Raw genomic sequence first — 19601 nt, 5'->3', positions numbered from 1 at the left:
CAGGAGCTGGAACACAGATGCTTTTTAAGTCACTAATGAGACACTGAACCGTTGCCATGTCAATACCAGCTGGGAAGCACAAATACAGACGCAGAAAAACCCTGCACAGTGTCTGAAAATATCTGGTCACACATAAGCAGTCCATCCAGGATGTTGTGGGGGAGAGTTTCCTCTTCCTGTTGCTCTTACTGTTGGACTTTCCTGTCAGTTAGCATTAACTACTGACAGACCTTTGGGTGCCTTCCAGACTCATCCCTGGGCCCAATTTTTTATATCTCTAGGGAGTCAAATTCCCTACTGTCAAGTATTAGTTCACATCCTGTAAACCTGGGTGGCCGGGCAGGAGAGGCAGCATCAGATCTAGATGGAGCCGAAGGCCCTCTCTTTGTTCCTATTTGCGGGTATCAAAAAAAAAAAACAAGAGGACCACACTCGTGTCACACATGTTCGTCAGGTGGTGTGAACCCGAGATCAACCGCAGATCCCACCTTTCCCGACTCTCACTGGACCCCAGTGGAACGCATCAGTCTTTTTGATCTCCATCTTCATCATCGCTGTGGTCAAAAAAGTTGATGACAAAAATGTTGTATCAAACATTGCTCAGAGGGCACTTTGGAATTAGTGTTGTGTGTGTGGAGCTCTCAGCCGTTCCAATGCGTTGAGGTCTAGCTTTTGTGACTCAGGAGTGCCAGAGGGGCGGACAATGGCACAGATGCTTAGAGAGACTGGCTCAAATTTGGCCCAGTTTTGAAGACTGAGTTCTGTTATACCCGACCAGCGTTATTCTTGTGCTCACAAGTGTTGACTGTATAAGTGTGTCCATGTGTGAACATTCCTGCCAAGACTAATTTATCTGTTTGGTGTCGGCAGGGGTGAAGCAAGAGAAGAAAAAAAAAACATGTGGGAAATCGAATGAAAAAGTGTGTTGATGCTTTAATTAAAGGGGCAGTTAGTGATTCTGAAGCAATACACGAATACAGCAAATATTTCCTCACAGTCCGCTAGCTGTCGGTTCTGTGTGTGCACGCCGCAGCTGTTCAACTCAGAGCGCCCGTGGCTGATTCAAGAGACACAAGGAAACAAAAGTGAGTGATAACTCCGTAAAATGACAGCGCTGATCACCATCTCCATAAGGTAACACATTAACTATGCATAAGTAACTCATACAACCCCACTTCAAAATCACTGAACTATCCCTTAAAGATACGTGTTAGAGGGTGGTGCTGCAGAACCGAGGTTTATACCTACCGGTTAGCCTATTGCTCTCCAATATCTGAGGTCGCGGGTTCTTATTATAATGTTTAGTTATACATAATGTAACTATTTGAATATAAGGACTATCACTCTGTGTCTGCAATACAGTCGAGTAGAAGTTTGATGAAGCACATAATTACAATAAAATACTCAAGCTCAAAAAAAAGATATGGCAAAAGATCTATTGTTCCTACGGCAGTTCATATACTGTATATTTAAGAGTTCATATATATGCGTAAGCATGCGTGTGCATACATCAGCTGGACCTCTTTGCATGATTGCGTTTGAACATATTCTCATGGGTGTACATGTATTATATGATTGCGTGTGATAGTACGCAGCATTGCATAAACCAAACTCATAATTTCACTCCGCTGCCCGCTCCCAAAGTGCCCCGATCACAGGAAATGGGTGTAAAAGGAATGACTCAGCCGGCTCTGACCTCCACCACCCCCTCGACTCCCTAACACCCCCACCCTCTCCTTCAGGGCTGCTTTAATTAGAAAAGCAACTCGTTTGTTTTTCTCCGTCTCAACACCCAGTCTAGCCCCTCTCAATCTTCCTTTCAAAAACCAGCGCATCCCGAGTTCGGTGATGAGTCACAGCTTTCTCCTCCGCCCATCGCTCTCATGCACTCTCCCTCTCTCTGTCTAATTCGATTGGCCTAGATTCCGCCTTTGGTGCAGAGATGTAGAAAAACAGCTGTCACACAGATGTATGCCCTTATTTTACCTGCTCAGGTGTGTCCAGATCTGCAATACTCACGACACACTCAAACACGCACTACAACTCAAATAGTGTCATGCTGAAAGGTTTATGTGTTCAACGAGGCTCATTTTCTCAAGGCTATCACACACACACACACACACACACACACAAACACACACACACACTTTCGTGCACCCATGCAAAATACACGTACACAAACACTCATGCTGCTTCAAAGGATGGCGTGTCATAAACAGAGGGACTGGAAAGGAGGAATGTGTTGTTCATCGGGGAATTCAGGGCCAGTGGGGAGAGGAAGGAGGGGTGGGGGCATGCTGACCTAATGTCCCTCTGAGTGGAGGCAATGGAGGAGCCGTTCTCTCTGCTGTCATAACCCTTGTACGGACATCACTGCAGCTGAAAGCCCCACTGACACAGGAGGCCGCAGATCACGGCTGACTAATCTAAACCAGACCCCGTACCAAGCTACCCCTGAAAACCTAACACCTCTCCAACCTCCTATTTATCCAATAAGAAGAGTCAAGTTACCATGTGATACAGACAGTGTGTGTGTGTGTGTGTGTGTGTGTGTGTGTGTGTGTGCTTGTGCGTGCGTTTTCTGAATGAGAAGCTAATATTTCTCCCTGTCCACTGTGTCAGTTTAACTCCAGTGTGTGTGATTTGTGACTTTAGTCACACCTCTCTCAATTGGAGGCAGCAGCCTTACCCTTATTTTACTCTCTGTGTGTGTGTGTGTGTGTGTGTGTGTGTGTGTGTGTGTGTGTGTGTGTGTTGACAAAGGAGGCAGTGGGATGAGTAATAGAGTGTGAGTGAACTTTAGTTTGGGTTCAGTTTAGCCCCCATAGCTTTGTCCAAAAATGTTAAGTTATCAACTGCGTAACGAACTATATAGTTACACCACGACCATACCATGTATACTACACAATTTTTACAGTGTTTTCCAAATGTCGAGTTTGTATCATTGTAGCTGACACCAAGGATCCAATAATGTACCACTAAAAGAAGAAAGAAAAAAACAGAATTTATCTGTAGTGATCGACACATATCTTCAACATCAACAACAAATCATGCAATACATATCATGCGGGGCTACAAAGAACGACATTGATATTAATCTGCCGATCATGCCTTCCCTCTGGTGACGGCCATGGCCAAAGGACTAATGTTTTCGACTTGTCTTTCCATCCATCCCATTCAGATCAGATTTGGCAGACGGCTACGGTAAACATGGCAGCGGGATCACTGCAGCTAAAACACCGGCGGTACCTGAAGCTGACAAGACCACCCAGATGGTGAGGTCACTGTTCTTCAACACGCGTAGTAGTTTGTTTCCACTGTCTTACCCGCTTGACGTGTAGCTGTTTCCAGCAAACCAACTAGCTACACACGATGTAGAGCTACCAGAATAGTAAATGTAACACAAGCCTATTTAGAGGCCTTTAAAAAAAAGTTTTACAATGATTGTGTCCTTACAGTGAGTGACCAAAGGCCTTGGAAGCAAGTCTCGTCACTCGGCAGCCATCTTGGCAACGGCCCCAGGCAGAGTATTTTGGGCCTACGAATCTGAATGAATGGGGACGGAGCCATAACTGCACTTTGTCACCACATTCAAACTGCATATAAACAATCACTAGTCAAATCTGATGGAGGAAAAGGGCTTAAAACGTTGGCCCCCAAGATGTCGTTTTTTTTATCATTATACTTTATTTGTTTCCTCTCTCTCACAGCAACCGCAGAAAGATATTCAGAGTTTTTACAAAAAAAGGCTCTCGAAAGAAACCCCCTATTAAAAACTCATTGACTTAGCCGGCTAGCCGGGGGCTGCAGAGGGCAATTATGAGACCTTCAAAACCTCAACCACTTCCAATTCTCCCTCCCACCATCACGGTCGCCCACTGGGGTACGTTCCTGTGAGATTAAAGTGCTATTTTAGGGGCTGCTTCTCCTCTGGGTGTAGATCCTGCGGACGCTGTTGTGTTTTCAGACCCCAGAGAAAGATCTTTTCCTCTGTTTATTACCCCGGGAGATAGTGGCTGTTTATAGGGGCAAATTTGTCCCTCTGCATCCAGAGACGGAGAGAGGGAGAGAAGGAAGGAAACAGAGGGGCGGCACCGTGAGAAGGAGCCAGTCCAGAGATGTAATTGGTACCTTTCCTTTTTTAGAAAACATGTCTTACTAACTGAGGTCCAGCAAATGAGTCAGGGCACAGCATGCTTTATAACCACACTCAGACACTCGCACATGGTTGATCATACTTTCCCCTTTGTAGTTTTCACTTTGAAGAGGGTTTGAGTTTCTCCTGCGTCTTTGATCCTCCACGTATTCGTGTTCCGCTACTGGTTAAGTGTAAGAGAAAAAGAGCACATCTGGAGGAAAAGGAAATGAATTCTCATTAGTAAACATGTTGTCTTTCTCTCGTTCATTTTTGTTATTTTTCAGACATTGGGGCTGAAGTATTTCAGGTGAATGGCCCACACGCAGAGGTGTGTGGTCTTTTACTCCGTCTGTCCCTCATTCGTTCACTTGCACACATCTGTGTTCATCCCCTATCGCCTGCCTTGTTGTGTAGTTCAGGTGATAAGTCGAAACGGCCAGGGAAGCTTCAAAGAGCTGCCAGGGGTTGACAAAAGGATGAGAGAGGAGAAGAGAGAAAAGAGGCTGACTCAGACTTTGATAACCATCTTGGCCTAGAGTGCAGGTGTGAAGTGAGAGGGATGGCACTGAAGAGAGGACAGGTGGAGGAGCCTGACAACTCACTGCTGACCTTTTTCTCTTTTTGTATTCAGAAATACTGCCACACAAAGGCAAATTGAAATGTCATTGCGTGAAGCTAAATGAATTCATACATAACATATTATTAAACAAATATCATATTTAGAATACAAGAAATAAAAATAAATAATTAAATATCTACTCAGCTGTATTCAGTCGGATCCCTTATGTCAATAGGTATTATTATATCTATATATATTTCCCAGGAGGAAAAAGGTTTACGGTGAACTCAGATTAGATTTCAAGGTTTCCTGATATTTATTGTCACACCAGTTAAACTCATATAATCGAATGAAAAACTTTTGCTTGTAGTTTTTATAACAGCAAAATAAAATAGTTAAGATGGTATTTCTAAGAAAATTCCCTCATTAAAAATAATCAAACATTTCTTAATGTCAATTCTGTTAAAAGACCGCCCTCAATAAAAATTGAAATTTACACATTTTTTATTACATCACAAAACAGTTATGACTGCGAGGAGGAAGGTGTGTTTGTTGATGTGTGTTTATTTGTGTGTGTGTGTGTGTGTGTGTGTGTGTGTGTGTGTACAGAGGGATTCAGCACCTGCAGCAACAATGGCTTTGGGCAGCTGTGTGTTTGTGGAGCGGGGCTGAGCAGCAGCAGGACACCGGGGTGTGTTATTAAGGTCACAGTCAGCTCCGTCTGAGTCCACATGAATTACACCAGGCCGCTGTACCACTCCACTTTAAATGACCAGTTGTGGCAAAACATCAGTGGACGTATAATTGCCAATGTCATAGATGTTGTTATAAGACAGAACCCAAAATAACATTTCAAGACCGGCGTCGTGGCGAATCAGCTCGCATCCGGCACGATCAATCTTCGTCGTGGACTTGTAAGAGTGCCACAAGGAGGAAATGTTTCAAGAAGCGTTATGTGAAAAAAAAGAGCGGGCCTTTCATTTTTGCAGATGCGCAAAGACGAAACGCAGCACATGGATGCAATTAAAGGGGCCAATTATGTCAGAATTGAAAGACTGCTTGGCTGTGATGAAGTGCAACAACGCAACAATTTTCTGGTTACTCATGCAGTCCTATAAAGTCGGCACATGGATTGCGTTAGGTGTAAAGGAACACCTGCTTGACCTTGAAATGCTGCAGGCGTCCGTCTTCACTCTCTTCTCTTGTGTAACACTCATATATACAGTGAATTCAAGTGCCACCCCCCCCTCTTTGGATGCAGCGTTTCTGGGATGTGCTTCAGTCGGAGGCAGGAGGTGTCAGCAGTTTGTCTCAGTCCCATAAAAAGCCTGAGGGCTTGAGAGGAAGCAGCTGCGGAGAAATGAACATTGGTTAGAAGGACAAGCCTACTTGAGTTTGACTTCCCTCTGGGACTGTTCCATTAACACCATGATAGATTTATTACCCTCTTGACATTCATACCCTTTCTTCGGTCATTACAGGGAAAGTAAAACAGGTGGAAGTGCAGGCAATTTTAGAAACAAATTTTAATGATCTTGTCTCCTCCAACAAACCTCATGTTTTGCTTGTTTGAGTTCGGTAATGGTCGTGTTTTCTAGGAGAGGCAAAACCTTTTAAGCATTCCAATTACGCTTTGCCCAGCCAAGATAACACAGAACATATTGTGCCTCGGCACCATTATAAGTCAAAAGCTGGCAGCAGATCTGACTGAATCATTTGGAGAGGTGAGACAAATGGCGATTTAATTATTCTGATCATGTTTCATTTCACTTTGTTTATGTGCCTCTGAGGAGCCCTTTTTCAAACAAGCGCTCTCTGTGTTGGCCTGAAGGAGAAACATTCCTGTGCTTTCCAAAGGAAGCCTGGGTAACACAACCAGCATCGGAACAAGATAGCACAGATCACTGTCACCTTGTTAGCAGCACAAGCATGCCGCACACCGCTCACTCGCACAAAGCTTATGTAAGGCATTTGACGGTGATGTGCGCGCCGTTGCTGTGTGTCAGTGGGTTCAGTGTTTTCATGTGCATGTGTACAGTATGTGTGTTTAATTTTCCATGTAGTCACTGCCCTTGAGTCTGGGACTTACCAACGGGTCTGGACCTGCTCTCCTCATTCCCAATTCAGCCCCATGGGCTGCCAGTAATCCCTTGAGTACTGAGTGAGAGGGGTGGGGCTGGCAGGGTGGGGGAAGACGAGGTGCAAGGAGATAGTCCAAAAAATAAAATGTTGGTACGATGCGCATCCCTTCAGGTGGAGGCAGTGCCAAGTATGGGGCAGCGCGTCCGGGGATTGTGGCGTTGGCTTAGCCGTCAGTGGAGCCCGACGTGGCCTCATGGTCTTCTTCAGTCGACAGTCGTCCAGAGTAAACAGGCATCCAGCGGCTACCCAGAAATAGACCACACACACTACGGCACACGTCTACACCTTTCCACTGGTTGATCTCTCTTTTCTGACGTTGGGCAGTCATTAGTAATTGCACAACCTGGGTTTATAACATTTGCTGAAAGAAGCATACGTTTTTTTCAGTGCACGCTGAGAGAGGTGATGAGATACATTTAAATAGAGCAGCAGCTTTATACAGAAAAAAAGTGTGAGGGCATGTTGGTGGGGGTCCTGCACCTCAGTGTTGAGCTACATAAGCCTATACTCAGCTTGATACAGGTTAATAAAGGGTTTTCACCTTAACTCCCCATCAGCCTCAATGAGTTGTAGCTGTGTGACTATTTGCAAAAAGATAAGCAAAACTATTAAGATAAATCCTTTTATTCACGTTTTTGTGTGTGCTCATTGCGTAAAATGTTCTCTCCCTGTTCCATGTAAAACATACACACATGCATGCACTGACAAGTGCAATACACACACACCTACACAACACAGCCCTCTGACATGGTTTTATTTTTGCCACAAAAAAAACGTCCACTCTGACATGATAATTTAACATCAATGTTTATTTCAAAATTTTAAAAAAATATTTACAGATACAAATTTAAAATGGTAAGTGCACTATAAAATAGGGTAAACAGAAAAAATGGGTTGGTTTTATTCCGAAAAACAAACTGAATTAACTCTTGAGTTGTGCAAAAAGCATCACACTTCAGATGAAAGATTAAAAAACTTGTCCTGAAATAAGGGCAACAAATTGCCCCTAATTTACTGTTGTTTAAAAACTTGTCCTGAAATAAAAGGCAACAAATTGCCCCTAAATTACTATTGTTTAAAAAAAGCCTCTTGTCTGCCTCTTGCCTAAAACCAACACCACAACCACATCCCCTGACCTTCACCATCTAAACACAACAAGCTGGCTGTAAATCCCGAGAGGGAGGAAAAACATGGTGTCATCACTCTGACAACTGATATGACTCATGATATGGCTCTGACGGCCCAAGGACATTCGACGATGAACACAAACACAGTGACGGAAAAAGCATTGTAAAAATCACATGGGATGAAAAAGAACAAAACAACAGAGCAAAAGCAAAGTAAAACTGATGGACGGTTCCTGTGAGACGTTGCTCAGTTGGCCTGACAGCTGCAGCCTCTCAGTCAGAGGGAGTTTCCCCAGGTGGGACAGTCCCTGTGGTTGGATGTTGTCCTTTACGGTGGAGCTGTCTCTCTGAAAACACCTGCAGCATTATTGTCCAGGAAAACCCCAACAACCACTGTTTCCCATACCTGGGGGACTTTAGCACAATTAATAACTATGACCTCTTCAGGAAGATGGCAAACAGAAATGTCCCAGACAATCATCAAGACACGTGAAAACAAAAGAGTTCTTCCATCCGAGTCATTGTGGTCCTTGTGTCCTCGTGGCATCTTTTAGACCCCCCCCCCCCCATTTATAATAAATCATTTGAATCCTTTTCCGTGTCAAAATTGACACACTTTTACACATTTGTATCACTTCTTTAGTTTTCTGTCCAACCAACAAATAAATTAATTCATTTCAAGACAGATATTTTAGTAATGCAAAGAAAAAAAGTATATACACATAAAAAATATTATCTATCATATCTATATAAAGAAGTCCGTGGATTGATGTGCTTCCAACATGATAATGGCAGCGCTCGCAGAGGGAAAGCTTGACCGCCAAGATCCTGATTACTTTAAACACTTTGTTCCCCTTGTCTGCATTATTTCTCGTCCTTTTTATCCGCTCGTCCCTGCGGTCTCAAACATGACGTCTCCTCTGTATATGTTTGAGGGGAGGCAGAGCAGTGTGCCATGTTGTATTTTTAGCTACACTTGCAGGACTTCACGATCATACTGGACAGCTGCTCCACCTGAAAGTGAAAATGTGATAAATCCCTCGGTAATTGATGTTTTTACTTGAGAAAAGTCACCTCAGAATGAAAGTTACTTGGCTGCGGTATAGATACCTTGTGTTGCCTGCCCACGTAGTAGAGGATTGGCAGTGGCTCCAGCGCCTGCGGAACACAGCAGGGCTGGGCAGAGGCTCCCGGGTTGTGATGCTTGTATAGGGCTAGAATCTGTAAACCATTAAAATGATGGAAATGAAAGAGCGCAAAGAACATCGCCCCGAGTTTCACCACCGACATGACGTGTGCCAGAGCAGCTGCAACAGACAAGGGTGTTAAAATCCAGGTATGCGCTTGCTGAACAGTGTTTTAGCTATTTAATATATCTTAATGAACTAATTAATTCTTTATCAATTGATGCATACTGTTTTCCAGAATGTCATTTATAGTTGAATGGTGGTTGGCGGTAAATTGTTTTAGTAAGATATATTTTAGAAACGATTCCACTCTGAGGAGAATACAGTTCCAAGATAAATATGTATTCCAGTAAAGTTTGAAAATTGGCAAACTTTGTATTCAGAAACACGTGACTGACACAAAATGTTAGTTATGAAGGTCTTCAACTAGTCTACACTAGAGGCTCTGTGAGGCCGTACTTGCACACAGCGGTGCTTTGAGCTAGATTTTGTGTGACACGCTGATGTTTTCTGTAATTGCGCGTTACAGTGAAGCGTTGCACTATACCTGAGAATATTTGTTTTCAGCATTCCAGATGTAGGTGCAGGACCCCATGCAGTAGTTGGCATGGTAGCCCGTCGGCTTGTGTATCCACTTCCAGCCCAGATCTTTCCTGAAGTCAATGTACAAGCTCCGAACGCAGCAGGTCTCCGTCTGGCTGCATTTGAGATGAGAGATTCCACGTTTAAAATCAGTCAGTTCTAAAGCTGCAATAAAGATAGTTTCATATAAGAATCCACACATCTCATCAGTGACTGAATCACAGGTGCATTTGAAAAGTCTTTCCATCCTAAAAGAAAGGCCCCTAAGAGTTATGCTATTAACTTAAATGAAAAAAAGAGCTTAAAATGTGAGCGTAAAATTCCTTGTCCCCTGACAGCACTGAGCCAGTGCTCCAGTGCAACTGTGGGCCAGAGGCTAGGGGATGATGGCGTTGGTGTGAGGGTGGATAAGAGGTTAGTACAATGACCAGAGACTTGTAAGGTGAATAAACAGGATTGGTTGAAACGTTTTTACACGTCTCTGCCATTGGCTGCCCATGGGGTTGGTCACCTAGCACAGCCTCAGAAATGTTAATCTAATGAAAAGCATCGACAGAACAATGCGATGTGTGCAGGATTGCTTACGCTGTACACGTATCCTTCGTCTCCGTGGAACGTTTTTTGCGAGAGGCAAGGTGGCTGCTGACGTTTTGAGGGATGGACATGGTCAGGATGTATGGTGGTTCCTGCGTAAGCAGCATTTGTCCCATGTCTCCCCTCCCACTCGCAATACCAGAGATGGAAAAACTGAAGCCACTCTCCATGCTTTGCTCATTCCCGCTGCATCCACAGAAGAGCCGAAGTTGGAAACCCTGCTCGTCCTCTGGCGAGACAGAAATTTAGAACATAACCTGTTGGTTGCTCATCAAGGTAGTACACAGGTGAAGGTAGGACAAAGGTCCTAATAGAACCCTAGATAAGCTGCACTTGTTTACTGTAACCCACCAGTCCCTTTGAGCCAGTCCTGCAGGGTCTCAGTGACATCGAACGACAATGACTTGTCTTTCCACTGGTTAGTGATGAAACGGGAAGCGAGGTAGCGGGCCGAGGTGCCCAGACCCTGGTACAGCTCCACCCGCTGCTCAGAAGCTATCGACGTTTTCTTGATGAGCATCCGCAGCTCCGCACTGGTCAGCAGGCGGAAGTCCCCGACACTTTGCCGTATCTCAGAAACGTTGAAGGGCATTGGGATGGTTTTGGTGTTCTTGTCATCTGTGTTATTTGTTCCTGTGATTTAAAAAAGGGGCAATTAGTTATTTCGAAGAAGAAACTTGTGTAAATGCATATTAGAGAGACACGTGTAAAAGAGAAATATTCTATGAGTTGATCCTCTTGTTATATTCTGTCTAATCAATTTCTGACCCTTTGTGTATTCCACACCAATTTGTAATTTCATTGTTCTTTTTTGTATCAAGGTCTTTTTTATTTTTCAGATGCATCGCAAAAGAGAAATACAACTTGAACATAGGACAGTTAAGTCAGCTTCCTGCCCATGTTTCCAAATAACTGGACCATTAGTACATGTGTATGCTTCTTGACATCTATACAAAGACATGCCTATATAAATAAATATACTGTGGAAGTGTTCACAGATTCACATACACATGTAGTAGATAAAGCCATGACCAGAGACAGTAAGGATAACAAGTCAAAGAAAAAGGTTCTGGATCACCAAAAAAACGAATGTCCACTTGGATATCCGTGTTTCTACTCTCCTTTCCTTCTACTCTCTATTTTTTATAGACAAATCCATTTTTGCAGTAATGAAGGAGTCCGCTAATGAGTTCAGGATCATAAAGCTCTCCTGTGTTTTTATTAGTTGGTTACAGTAAAATTAAGAAAACTTTACACTAACCACTAAAAACATTGCTTATCAACCGTTAAAAAAATACTTCCGTTGGTAACAAAAAATGAATAAGTTTGTTCAACTTAAAGTTAACAATTGAGTTTCTAATGAATTATATATATATATATAATACCTTTATGAAACATGCATATATACTCAACACTGTAATTTACTACTTAATATAATATTGGCATGTTTATTACTTTGTTTTTCACAAGTAAGCTTATCTAATTTTTATAGACATTCATTAAATGGAATGTTCACAGTGTTACTCAATAATCATAACTGTAACCCAACACTCATCTATTCCAGCTGTTGATAAGTTGACCAGAGAGTGTTTTGTTTTCTTACAGCGTTGCTGCCCATTTTAGCAACATTTACATCTTAGCTTTCCCATATCATGACAGCAGGAACATTCCCCACGCAGAGCTTGACAGAACACAGAGCCAAGCTACTGACGGCTTTAATACCATAAATCTATCACCGTTACATTACAGAGGATTTAGTCTGACTGAGACATGATAAGTGCAGGATGCCAGAGGATCGAGAGTGAAACGCTGTGCAGAAAGAGAGACTGAAAGGAGGTAGATGGGCGGGGGGGTAGATCAGGGTCAATGCAAAGAAAACAGCAGAGTGAAGAAAGCACTCATGAATATAACTCACAGAGGTGAAGCATGGACGGGTGTGAGTGGGAGGGCAGAGAAATTGGAGATTTGAAGCCTGGGATCTGACCCAGGCCCAAACCGTCTACTGTGCCTCAGTCTGCCAAAGCCGTGATACTCTACTCTCAGGTATGGGAATTACTCTTTGACAGCAGCTACAACCCAGCCTTGCATACTTGTGCTGCATAGTCGATCCAGGCTGTACCAGGATCCTCCATGTCAAGGCTGCATGTGTATCGTATACCAGTATCACCATCTGTGCCGCTGCTAAGATAGTGTTTCACCCCTTGTACTGAAGCCAAACTGAAACTGAAAAGAGATGGTGTTGAGTGCAAAGGGAAATGAGATGACATTTTACTGGTCCCACCCAGAGTCAAATGTTTGGTTGTAGGAGCATGAGTGGAAACACAGAGCGTCACCACTGCATACGGTATGTGGAGAGCGGTGACCTAGCTATGATGTACCAGGCAACACCAAGCACGGAAAGCCGCCATCTCCAGCTAGTTCAAGTAAACTGCGATAAATGTGTTAGAGGGTAAGTGTTTACGAAACAGGAAATTCAGTCACTTCCCCTCTGAAGCATATTGGCTGCAGCCAATAAATCCTCACTTCTAATTTCCAATTAAAATAGCTCAGGTCACCTCTGGCGGATTATCACTGAACTGTTCATGTGAGCTAAAGATTTCTTCTCTGTGAAAAAAAAGGCCTTGTTCTTCCAGATAGGGGTAAAGATAGCACCCTAGCCGGCATACTAACATGGGTGTGGGGGGGATTTGTGTGTTGAATCAGGGCCTATCCACAGGACAGCTGTTGTAACAGGTAGGGAGACAGCCCTGTAATTACCAGCGGGAGGAACCAGATTCCAGCAACAGGCTAAATACCTGCCTCCTTCATATGCCCGGCTCCACCTTCCCACATCCCACTCGTCAATGTCTCGTTTCCCCACCTCATCCTCTTTTACACATGGAGTGTCTGACCCCGGTTGCTTCTCTACGCCATCGTAGGGTGGTAGCGGCTTCATTTTCTATTAGATATAACAATTTGTCTTGACTATTGAGCTCATTTCACTCCTGTGGCTCATTTCCAAAGGGGGGGGGGGGGGGGGGGGGTAGTTCATTGGATCAACACCATATAGAATAAAATAGGTCAATTTGTGTGGGCTTCAAGGAAGGGTGTTACTGCTAGCTGGCTCAAATAATTATGCCTCATCCACCACATAGTTATCACAATGGAGATTAAAACTATTAGGCTCTAAAATGCTGTGCACGTAATTATGCATCCCTGCAGGCGTTTTTGAGGTAATAGAAAATAGAGGTGAGTCGTGCAGTAAAAAGAACCACAAACTGAAATATATGACAAATAGGATTGTTAATTCAAAAAACAAACCTTTCTCTCCAGTAGAAGTATATTTTAAATAGTTTGTTCAAATACAGACCTCTTTCTTTTGCTTCCCACCGAACGGCAGTAGCCAGATTGACTCCCACACACACTCACACAAGGGTTGAGTTTTTCTTCATTTAATAATTGGAATAACACTTTGGCGTGCACCCTTTCCCAGTGTGTGGAGGTTGGCTCTGTTGTAAGGAGCCACACTAAGGGTTAGGATACTGGGGGGGGGGGGGGTTCTCTGGCATTCCACAGAGGTAGGAAACACATGCTCCCCATGGGCACCGCTTGCACCGGACCTGAGTCACTCAAGATCTCAGTGGCCATCGGCCTGCCTTCCTTCCTGCCAAGCTGCCCTGTCACAAACACGCTGCGAACACACTGATAATAGGCTCAGGAAACCCAGCAGAGAAAGGCAAGAGGGGAGGACAGAGAGAGAGAGAGATAGAGACAGAAAGAGAGAGAAGGAAATAGAGAGAGAGAGAGATGGGTAATCAAGGGCAGAGACACGGAAATAAAATGGAAAATGGTCAGGAAGAGCAGGAGATATGATGGAGAACAGGTGACAGGATAAGCAAGGGAGAACCCAATGCTCAGGTTTCAGGAAACCCCCAGTCCCCAAGGGAGAGAGAGAAAGAGAGATAGGAAAAAAGTGAAAATGAAAGAGACAGACAGTGTGAGGGTGAATGAGTACATTTTATGTCTTCTCTCATCTCATTTTTCTATTTTCCCTCAGACTGTTCTTTGGTTTTCCATCTAAGCAGAACAAAATCATGCCCTTCTTCGCTCTGGAAGTTCCTTTGTTCTCCCTTTGGGCTGCAGACTCCTGAGCACGGTCCATCCACTCGAGTCGGTCTTTTGAAGTGGTGGATTAAAGAGGGATAGTGTGGATGCCTGCCTGATAGGGTGAGGAGTATAGGCATGTAGAGAACAATGGAGCGAAGAAACAAAACCCCAAAAATATGTTCATCATGATGGTTTAGAGAGTCATTGCACAATCACAGCCAAAAACCATTTGGCTGAACAAACGGCATTATGCACACCAGCCAAACAAACAGCGCTAATAAAGCAGTAAAAGTGCCGTGGATAGCATGAGAGCAAAACGGAGCATCAGACCAGATGAAACACACAGTCTTGCTAACGGGTAACGCCTGTGATCTCTGAACTCCTCAAGCTGCCTGAAGACGTTGGGTGGAGATCAGAAGGGAAACACGTGTAGAGGGAATTTATGGATGAGATTGGCAATGACACCAGCCATTGGGTAAATGAAGATTAATTTGGGCTGTAGCCATTACATATGTCTACCCCAGCAGCTAACTTAAGGCTAATTCCTTCTGAGATGTGGTGGACGGTGTCAATAAATGGCTTTGAACAACACATTTCCTGAGATCTTTGGTTTTTTTGATAGATTTAATGCGATGTTCAAAAGGACTGCAGTCGATTTCCCTTTTGCCAGTAGCAATTCTTACCGTAAAGTCGCAAGACCTTTTTTAAGAATGGAAGTCGTGCATCTCCAAAATCTTTTCCTCTGTGTGTGTGTGTGTGTGTGTGTGTGTGTGTGTGTGTGTGTGTGTGTGTGTTCTGAGCAATCTGCCTGTAAGTGCCTGTAAACGTATGAGCATAAATCATAGAAATACTATCACTTGACAGTCTTGGTGCCGTAGTTAAGACATCAGCAACTGCCTCCACTCATACCAGTGGCTGTCCATTTGTGCACAACACGTGACTTCTGTACGAGTTCTCTGGTATACTCACTGGTCATGTTGAACTTGTGCAGCACCTTGGCAAAGTACTCCTCCTCCTCCTGTTCTGTGGAGATGTCTGTCTGGACCTCAGTCTGCTGCTCCTTCAGCATCTCCTTGGTGCTGTTGTAGAGGGACAGTAGAGTGTTGGGGATCTCCTCCTCGTCTCCAGCCTGATCGGGCTCAGGCTCTTTTGGCAAACGCAGTTTGCTGAGGATCTGGCTCCGAATGGCCTCGATGCGCTTCTTCTTCACCATCTCCAGGTCCACTGTCTTACATGTGGACATACCACTCACGTTGCCCACCGTGTACACAACCATGAGCATCAACAGTGCCAGCTTCATGGTACCAATCAGACTGTAACCCCTCGGTGCTTTGGTTCTTGGGCAAATCCTCCCTCACCTTCTCTTTCACCGCCTGCCTCCGATGCTTGGGGAATAGTGAGTCACTTTGCGGAGAGGTGTAACTGACGCGAGGTGTTTACACACAGCAGAACAATTAAGGCAGTGTGGAGACTCCTGAAAGTTCAGGACTACCAGAGCCACCGCTGTCGCCACTGCTGTGAAAACCACCTAACACTTGTGACTTGTTTGCATAGAAGCAGGTGGAGAGAATCCCAGTGGGCAGACAGACAAAGAGTGATGAACCAGCCTCTGACTCAGCCACGGAGGTAACGCAGTGACGTCCAAGACGCTGAAGTGAGTCCAGAGTGGAGCTGTCAAAAGCTAACATGAGCCCGTCTAAGCATGCACACAGACAGCACCCCAAAGCCTCAGAAGACCTCTGCAGCTGGCACCCATCAGTCCACAACATCTACCAATGCTCAAATACTCAACTGAATCCTATCTTACTTTAAGCAGGTATATACACCTCCACGTGTCAGCTCCGAGCCGTATTGCTCACCAGGATGTCTCTCTTTCCACGTCCCCCGGGGACAAGTGAATGTGAAGGGAGTTGTACAACACTCAGCAAAGTGAAGAGCGGTGCTGGCAGAGCCCAATTTACTCACATCTGAAACTAGGGTTTTTCAGCTGACACGGCTTCCTGTCCTCATTGACCCACGAGGTCTCTTCAAAGAACATCCAGGACTTTTCTGTGTATGGAGGTAATGTCTAATGCTGCCGAGGAAGGGAAGATAGCAATGCTTTGTCCTATGTGAGTGTAGAAATTGCCTTCCTATTTTTCTGTTGTTGAAGTCTGATCAGATGACCTCTGGCTTCCTTTACAGCTCAGATAAAGCTCTGAGGGGCTTCCGATTCAGCCCAGCACTGATCAAGTAGCCACAGTGAAGGGAATGAAAGTATAATGTAGTATCTAAAAAATAAAATGTCACTTCCACTAACCTGTTCTACAGCAATCACAAAACTCATGCAGTCAAGCCTTTACAAAATGGTCCTAGAGAAAACATTTGTCAAACCTGAGTTGCTCTCTGCTCCGACTACCTCTTTTTAGCAGTAACAGCATGTGATCTGTGTACAGCTGCAGTTCACCAGAAGTTGCTCTCAACGCCGCAGCCTCATGCCTACTTCACAGACAGAGCAGCTGTCTCCCTATCTGTGTCTTCATTCTCAAAACACAGCAATATGTTCGCGTACGCTCTCCAGCTCGTGCTGGGTCGCTATGAGAAGATAAAACACGGCAAAATGATCCGTCTGTCAAGGAAAAGCTGTCCTCCTGTAACAGAAATATTAAGCTTGACAAACCTCCTCTGTAAATGACCGACCATCCAGACACAGCAGTGGTAAAGACAGCAGCAGCAAAAGTAACAGTCCCTCTATAGCTCCTGTTGCTTTGGGAATCAGATTGCAGCCTTGTCTGTGTCCGTGCTCCCCTTCTATCCATCCATCGGTATCACCTCATTTATGCCCTGTACAGCTCCGTCACACCTTCCCTCTTGAGTCTCCTCTGACACAACTCCCTATTCACACCTCTGTTCGACTCCCTGCCTCTCTCCTTGTGCGCTCCCTCTTTTCTAGTGCTTGTCAGAGCTTGCTGGTGACAAATTGATTTGTGGGAGCTCTGGGCACAGCTAACTTTTCTCCTGCACTCCCTCACTCTGCCTCTTTTTTTCACTCTCCCTCAAACTCTTTTTTTTGCTGGTTCCTGTTACTCGTCTAATAGAGCGAGGAGCTCTCCGCCCAGGAAATGAGGGTAACAGCCACAGTGTAAAACATCTGCTGTTTAACAGAGCTCTGCTGCCTGCTGTCTGTCACATCAGGAAGGCAGGAGCTGAACGCGCTGAACGAGTGAGTTTAGAGGCACCAGCTCTATCATCCCACTCTCTGCCCCGTCTCAATGATGACTGACAATGTCAACAAGACCTGCATGGCATCTAGTGTCTCGCCAACTGACCGCCACTTTTACCTGGTGCCTGTGAAGGTGAATGCCTGCCAGGCCAAAGAACTGAGGTACTTGGCACGAGCTGGTCTAAAAGTAGAATGTCAAGGGGATGGAGAGCCAACAGGGCAGGACTGTGTGGTGCACTGTCCAAGGTCTGGGTGCTTTTTAGAGGTTGGATTGTGTATTTTCAAAAGGAATGCCAGACTAAAACAAACCGTTGACGGTTTCAGTCATCTTGTCTCCGTCTGAGGGATGATTCAACAGGGAAATAAAGATAATAAATTGCCATTGTAGACTCTGTTTTTTTTTTTAGGTTTAGGCCAAATGTGTTCCCCATTGTATTCAATTTGGGAAACTCAAAGAGCATGAGGCTAGTCATCAAACACCGGTAACGAATGATGACATTTAACATGAGGAAATGAGGCAAAAATCCCCTAAAATACCAGACACATTATCAACAGAGACGAATGACACCTCAAACAAAGTTACTGTAGACTATATTTGTCCACCCTACACACTGCACTACCACACTGATTTACCATTATTGATAATATGTTGAGAATAAAATGAGGGGAGCTGTATCTTGTTTTGCTGCGTGGGTAGGAGCTTTGCTGGGTGTGCAGTGCCACCTGCTGGTTAAAAATGGCATATCATTTACATGAGTTCTGAGGGTTTTCGTCTTGGTGATGACATGTTTGTGGGTGACATCTCTAACATCAACCTCAAGTTTGCAGTTATATACATATTTTTTCATATGAAATAAATATGGAGTTCAAACTGTCATTACAACAGTAACGTAGGTGGGGAAGAGAATGATTCAACTAGATAAAGATACAGATCTTCTCCTGTCTCCTGTCTAACATCTTGCACTCATCCAGAGGGTTCTCCAAGGATAAAAAGAAGTCATTTTGCTGTAGGAACATTCCCCAAGTACACGCTCTGACCTATTTTCTCTGATTTCTCACTTGTGTTTAAACATTGGCCTCTGAACATAACCAACCTCGGTGCCTTACTGACTGCGTACAACTGACACGTCTTACCAGTCTGCCATGGGGCATTTCATACCCTTGGCCACAACGCTTCGATGCCAGCACCTCGAGGTGTCGGAGTGTCTCTGAGCACAAGAGTGCAACATGGTCTGCTTTCCCATCGTTCACTGTGAAGTCCCCCGTGATTATCTGTGTGATTCTGTGGAGGATGCCATGGGGCTGCGGCAAAGCAAACGCAGCCTTGAGCCAGACGAGCTAAGGGAAGACGCTGGGAGAAAAGATATTCACAGTCAACAGAGAGAACCGATAGTTTAGAACTCATGTTACCACATCAGAGCTGGTCCTGCATACATGCCATATCTGTGGCAGGGTGACATTATGCTGTAGCGTCTCTCAACAGTTTGTCCTCAACTGGTGAAAATATTGCTCTGGAACCTCATATAACAGCTCATGTATTAATTGCCTATACTGGAGTATATATAGTAATACGAGGAACGCGTTTAGATGCAGGACATGGCTCTTTTACTCAAGTAAAAGTGGAAATACACCAAATCCTCCAATACAAGTCCAAGTCCTGTATATGCCAAAGTCCTTGAATATGCCAAAGGTGCATTAAAGGAATCAAAGGTTTTCATTATGCAGCTGAGTGAATGTTGTCTTTTTTAGACGATAAATCATATTACACATGATTTAGACACTACACTGACTGCCTATTTGTTTTAGGATTGATTTCATGTCCCTCTGATCACCTTGAAGGCCCTTCCTGAGCACGATTAAGATCTTTTAAATCACGTATGATCTCTTATGCTGCTTGAGATCCTGGAACAGAAGTCTTCTCACTATTCCAGAGACCAGGTTAAAAAAACGGAACTGGACAGAGCCTCTGAAGTCAGGGCGCCCG

At 44.4% G+C, this 19601-nt stretch overlaps 1 protein-coding gene across 1 annotated transcript; it reads right to left on the bottom strand.

Moving 5' to 3' along the window:
* Nucleotides 1-7629: 7629 nt before the first annotated feature.
* tgfb1a (transforming growth factor, beta 1a) lies at nt 7630-17480 on the bottom strand. The gene is made up of 6 exons (XM_035623668.2): nt 15385-17480; nt 10681-10962; nt 10321-10558; nt 9701-9851; nt 9077-9187; nt 7630-8980 (listed from the first exon to the last, which is right to left on the bottom strand). Exons 1-6 carry the CDS (start codon nt 15713-15715, stop codon nt 8933-8935), a joined length of 1161 nt encoding a protein of 386 aa, XP_035479561.1. The 5' UTR covers nt 15716-17480; the 3' UTR covers nt 7630-8932.
* Nucleotides 17481-19601: the final 2121 nt, after the last annotated feature.

Source organism: Scophthalmus maximus, chromosome 11 (assembly GCF_022379125.1).
Source record: "Scophthalmus maximus strain ysfricsl-2021 chromosome 11, ASM2237912v1, whole genome shotgun sequence".
Taxonomy (NCBI): domain Eukaryota; kingdom Metazoa; phylum Chordata; class Actinopteri; order Pleuronectiformes; family Scophthalmidae; genus Scophthalmus; species Scophthalmus maximus.
Note: the sequence above shows the minus strand (reverse complement) of the source record. Positions and strands in the feature narration are given on the sequence as shown.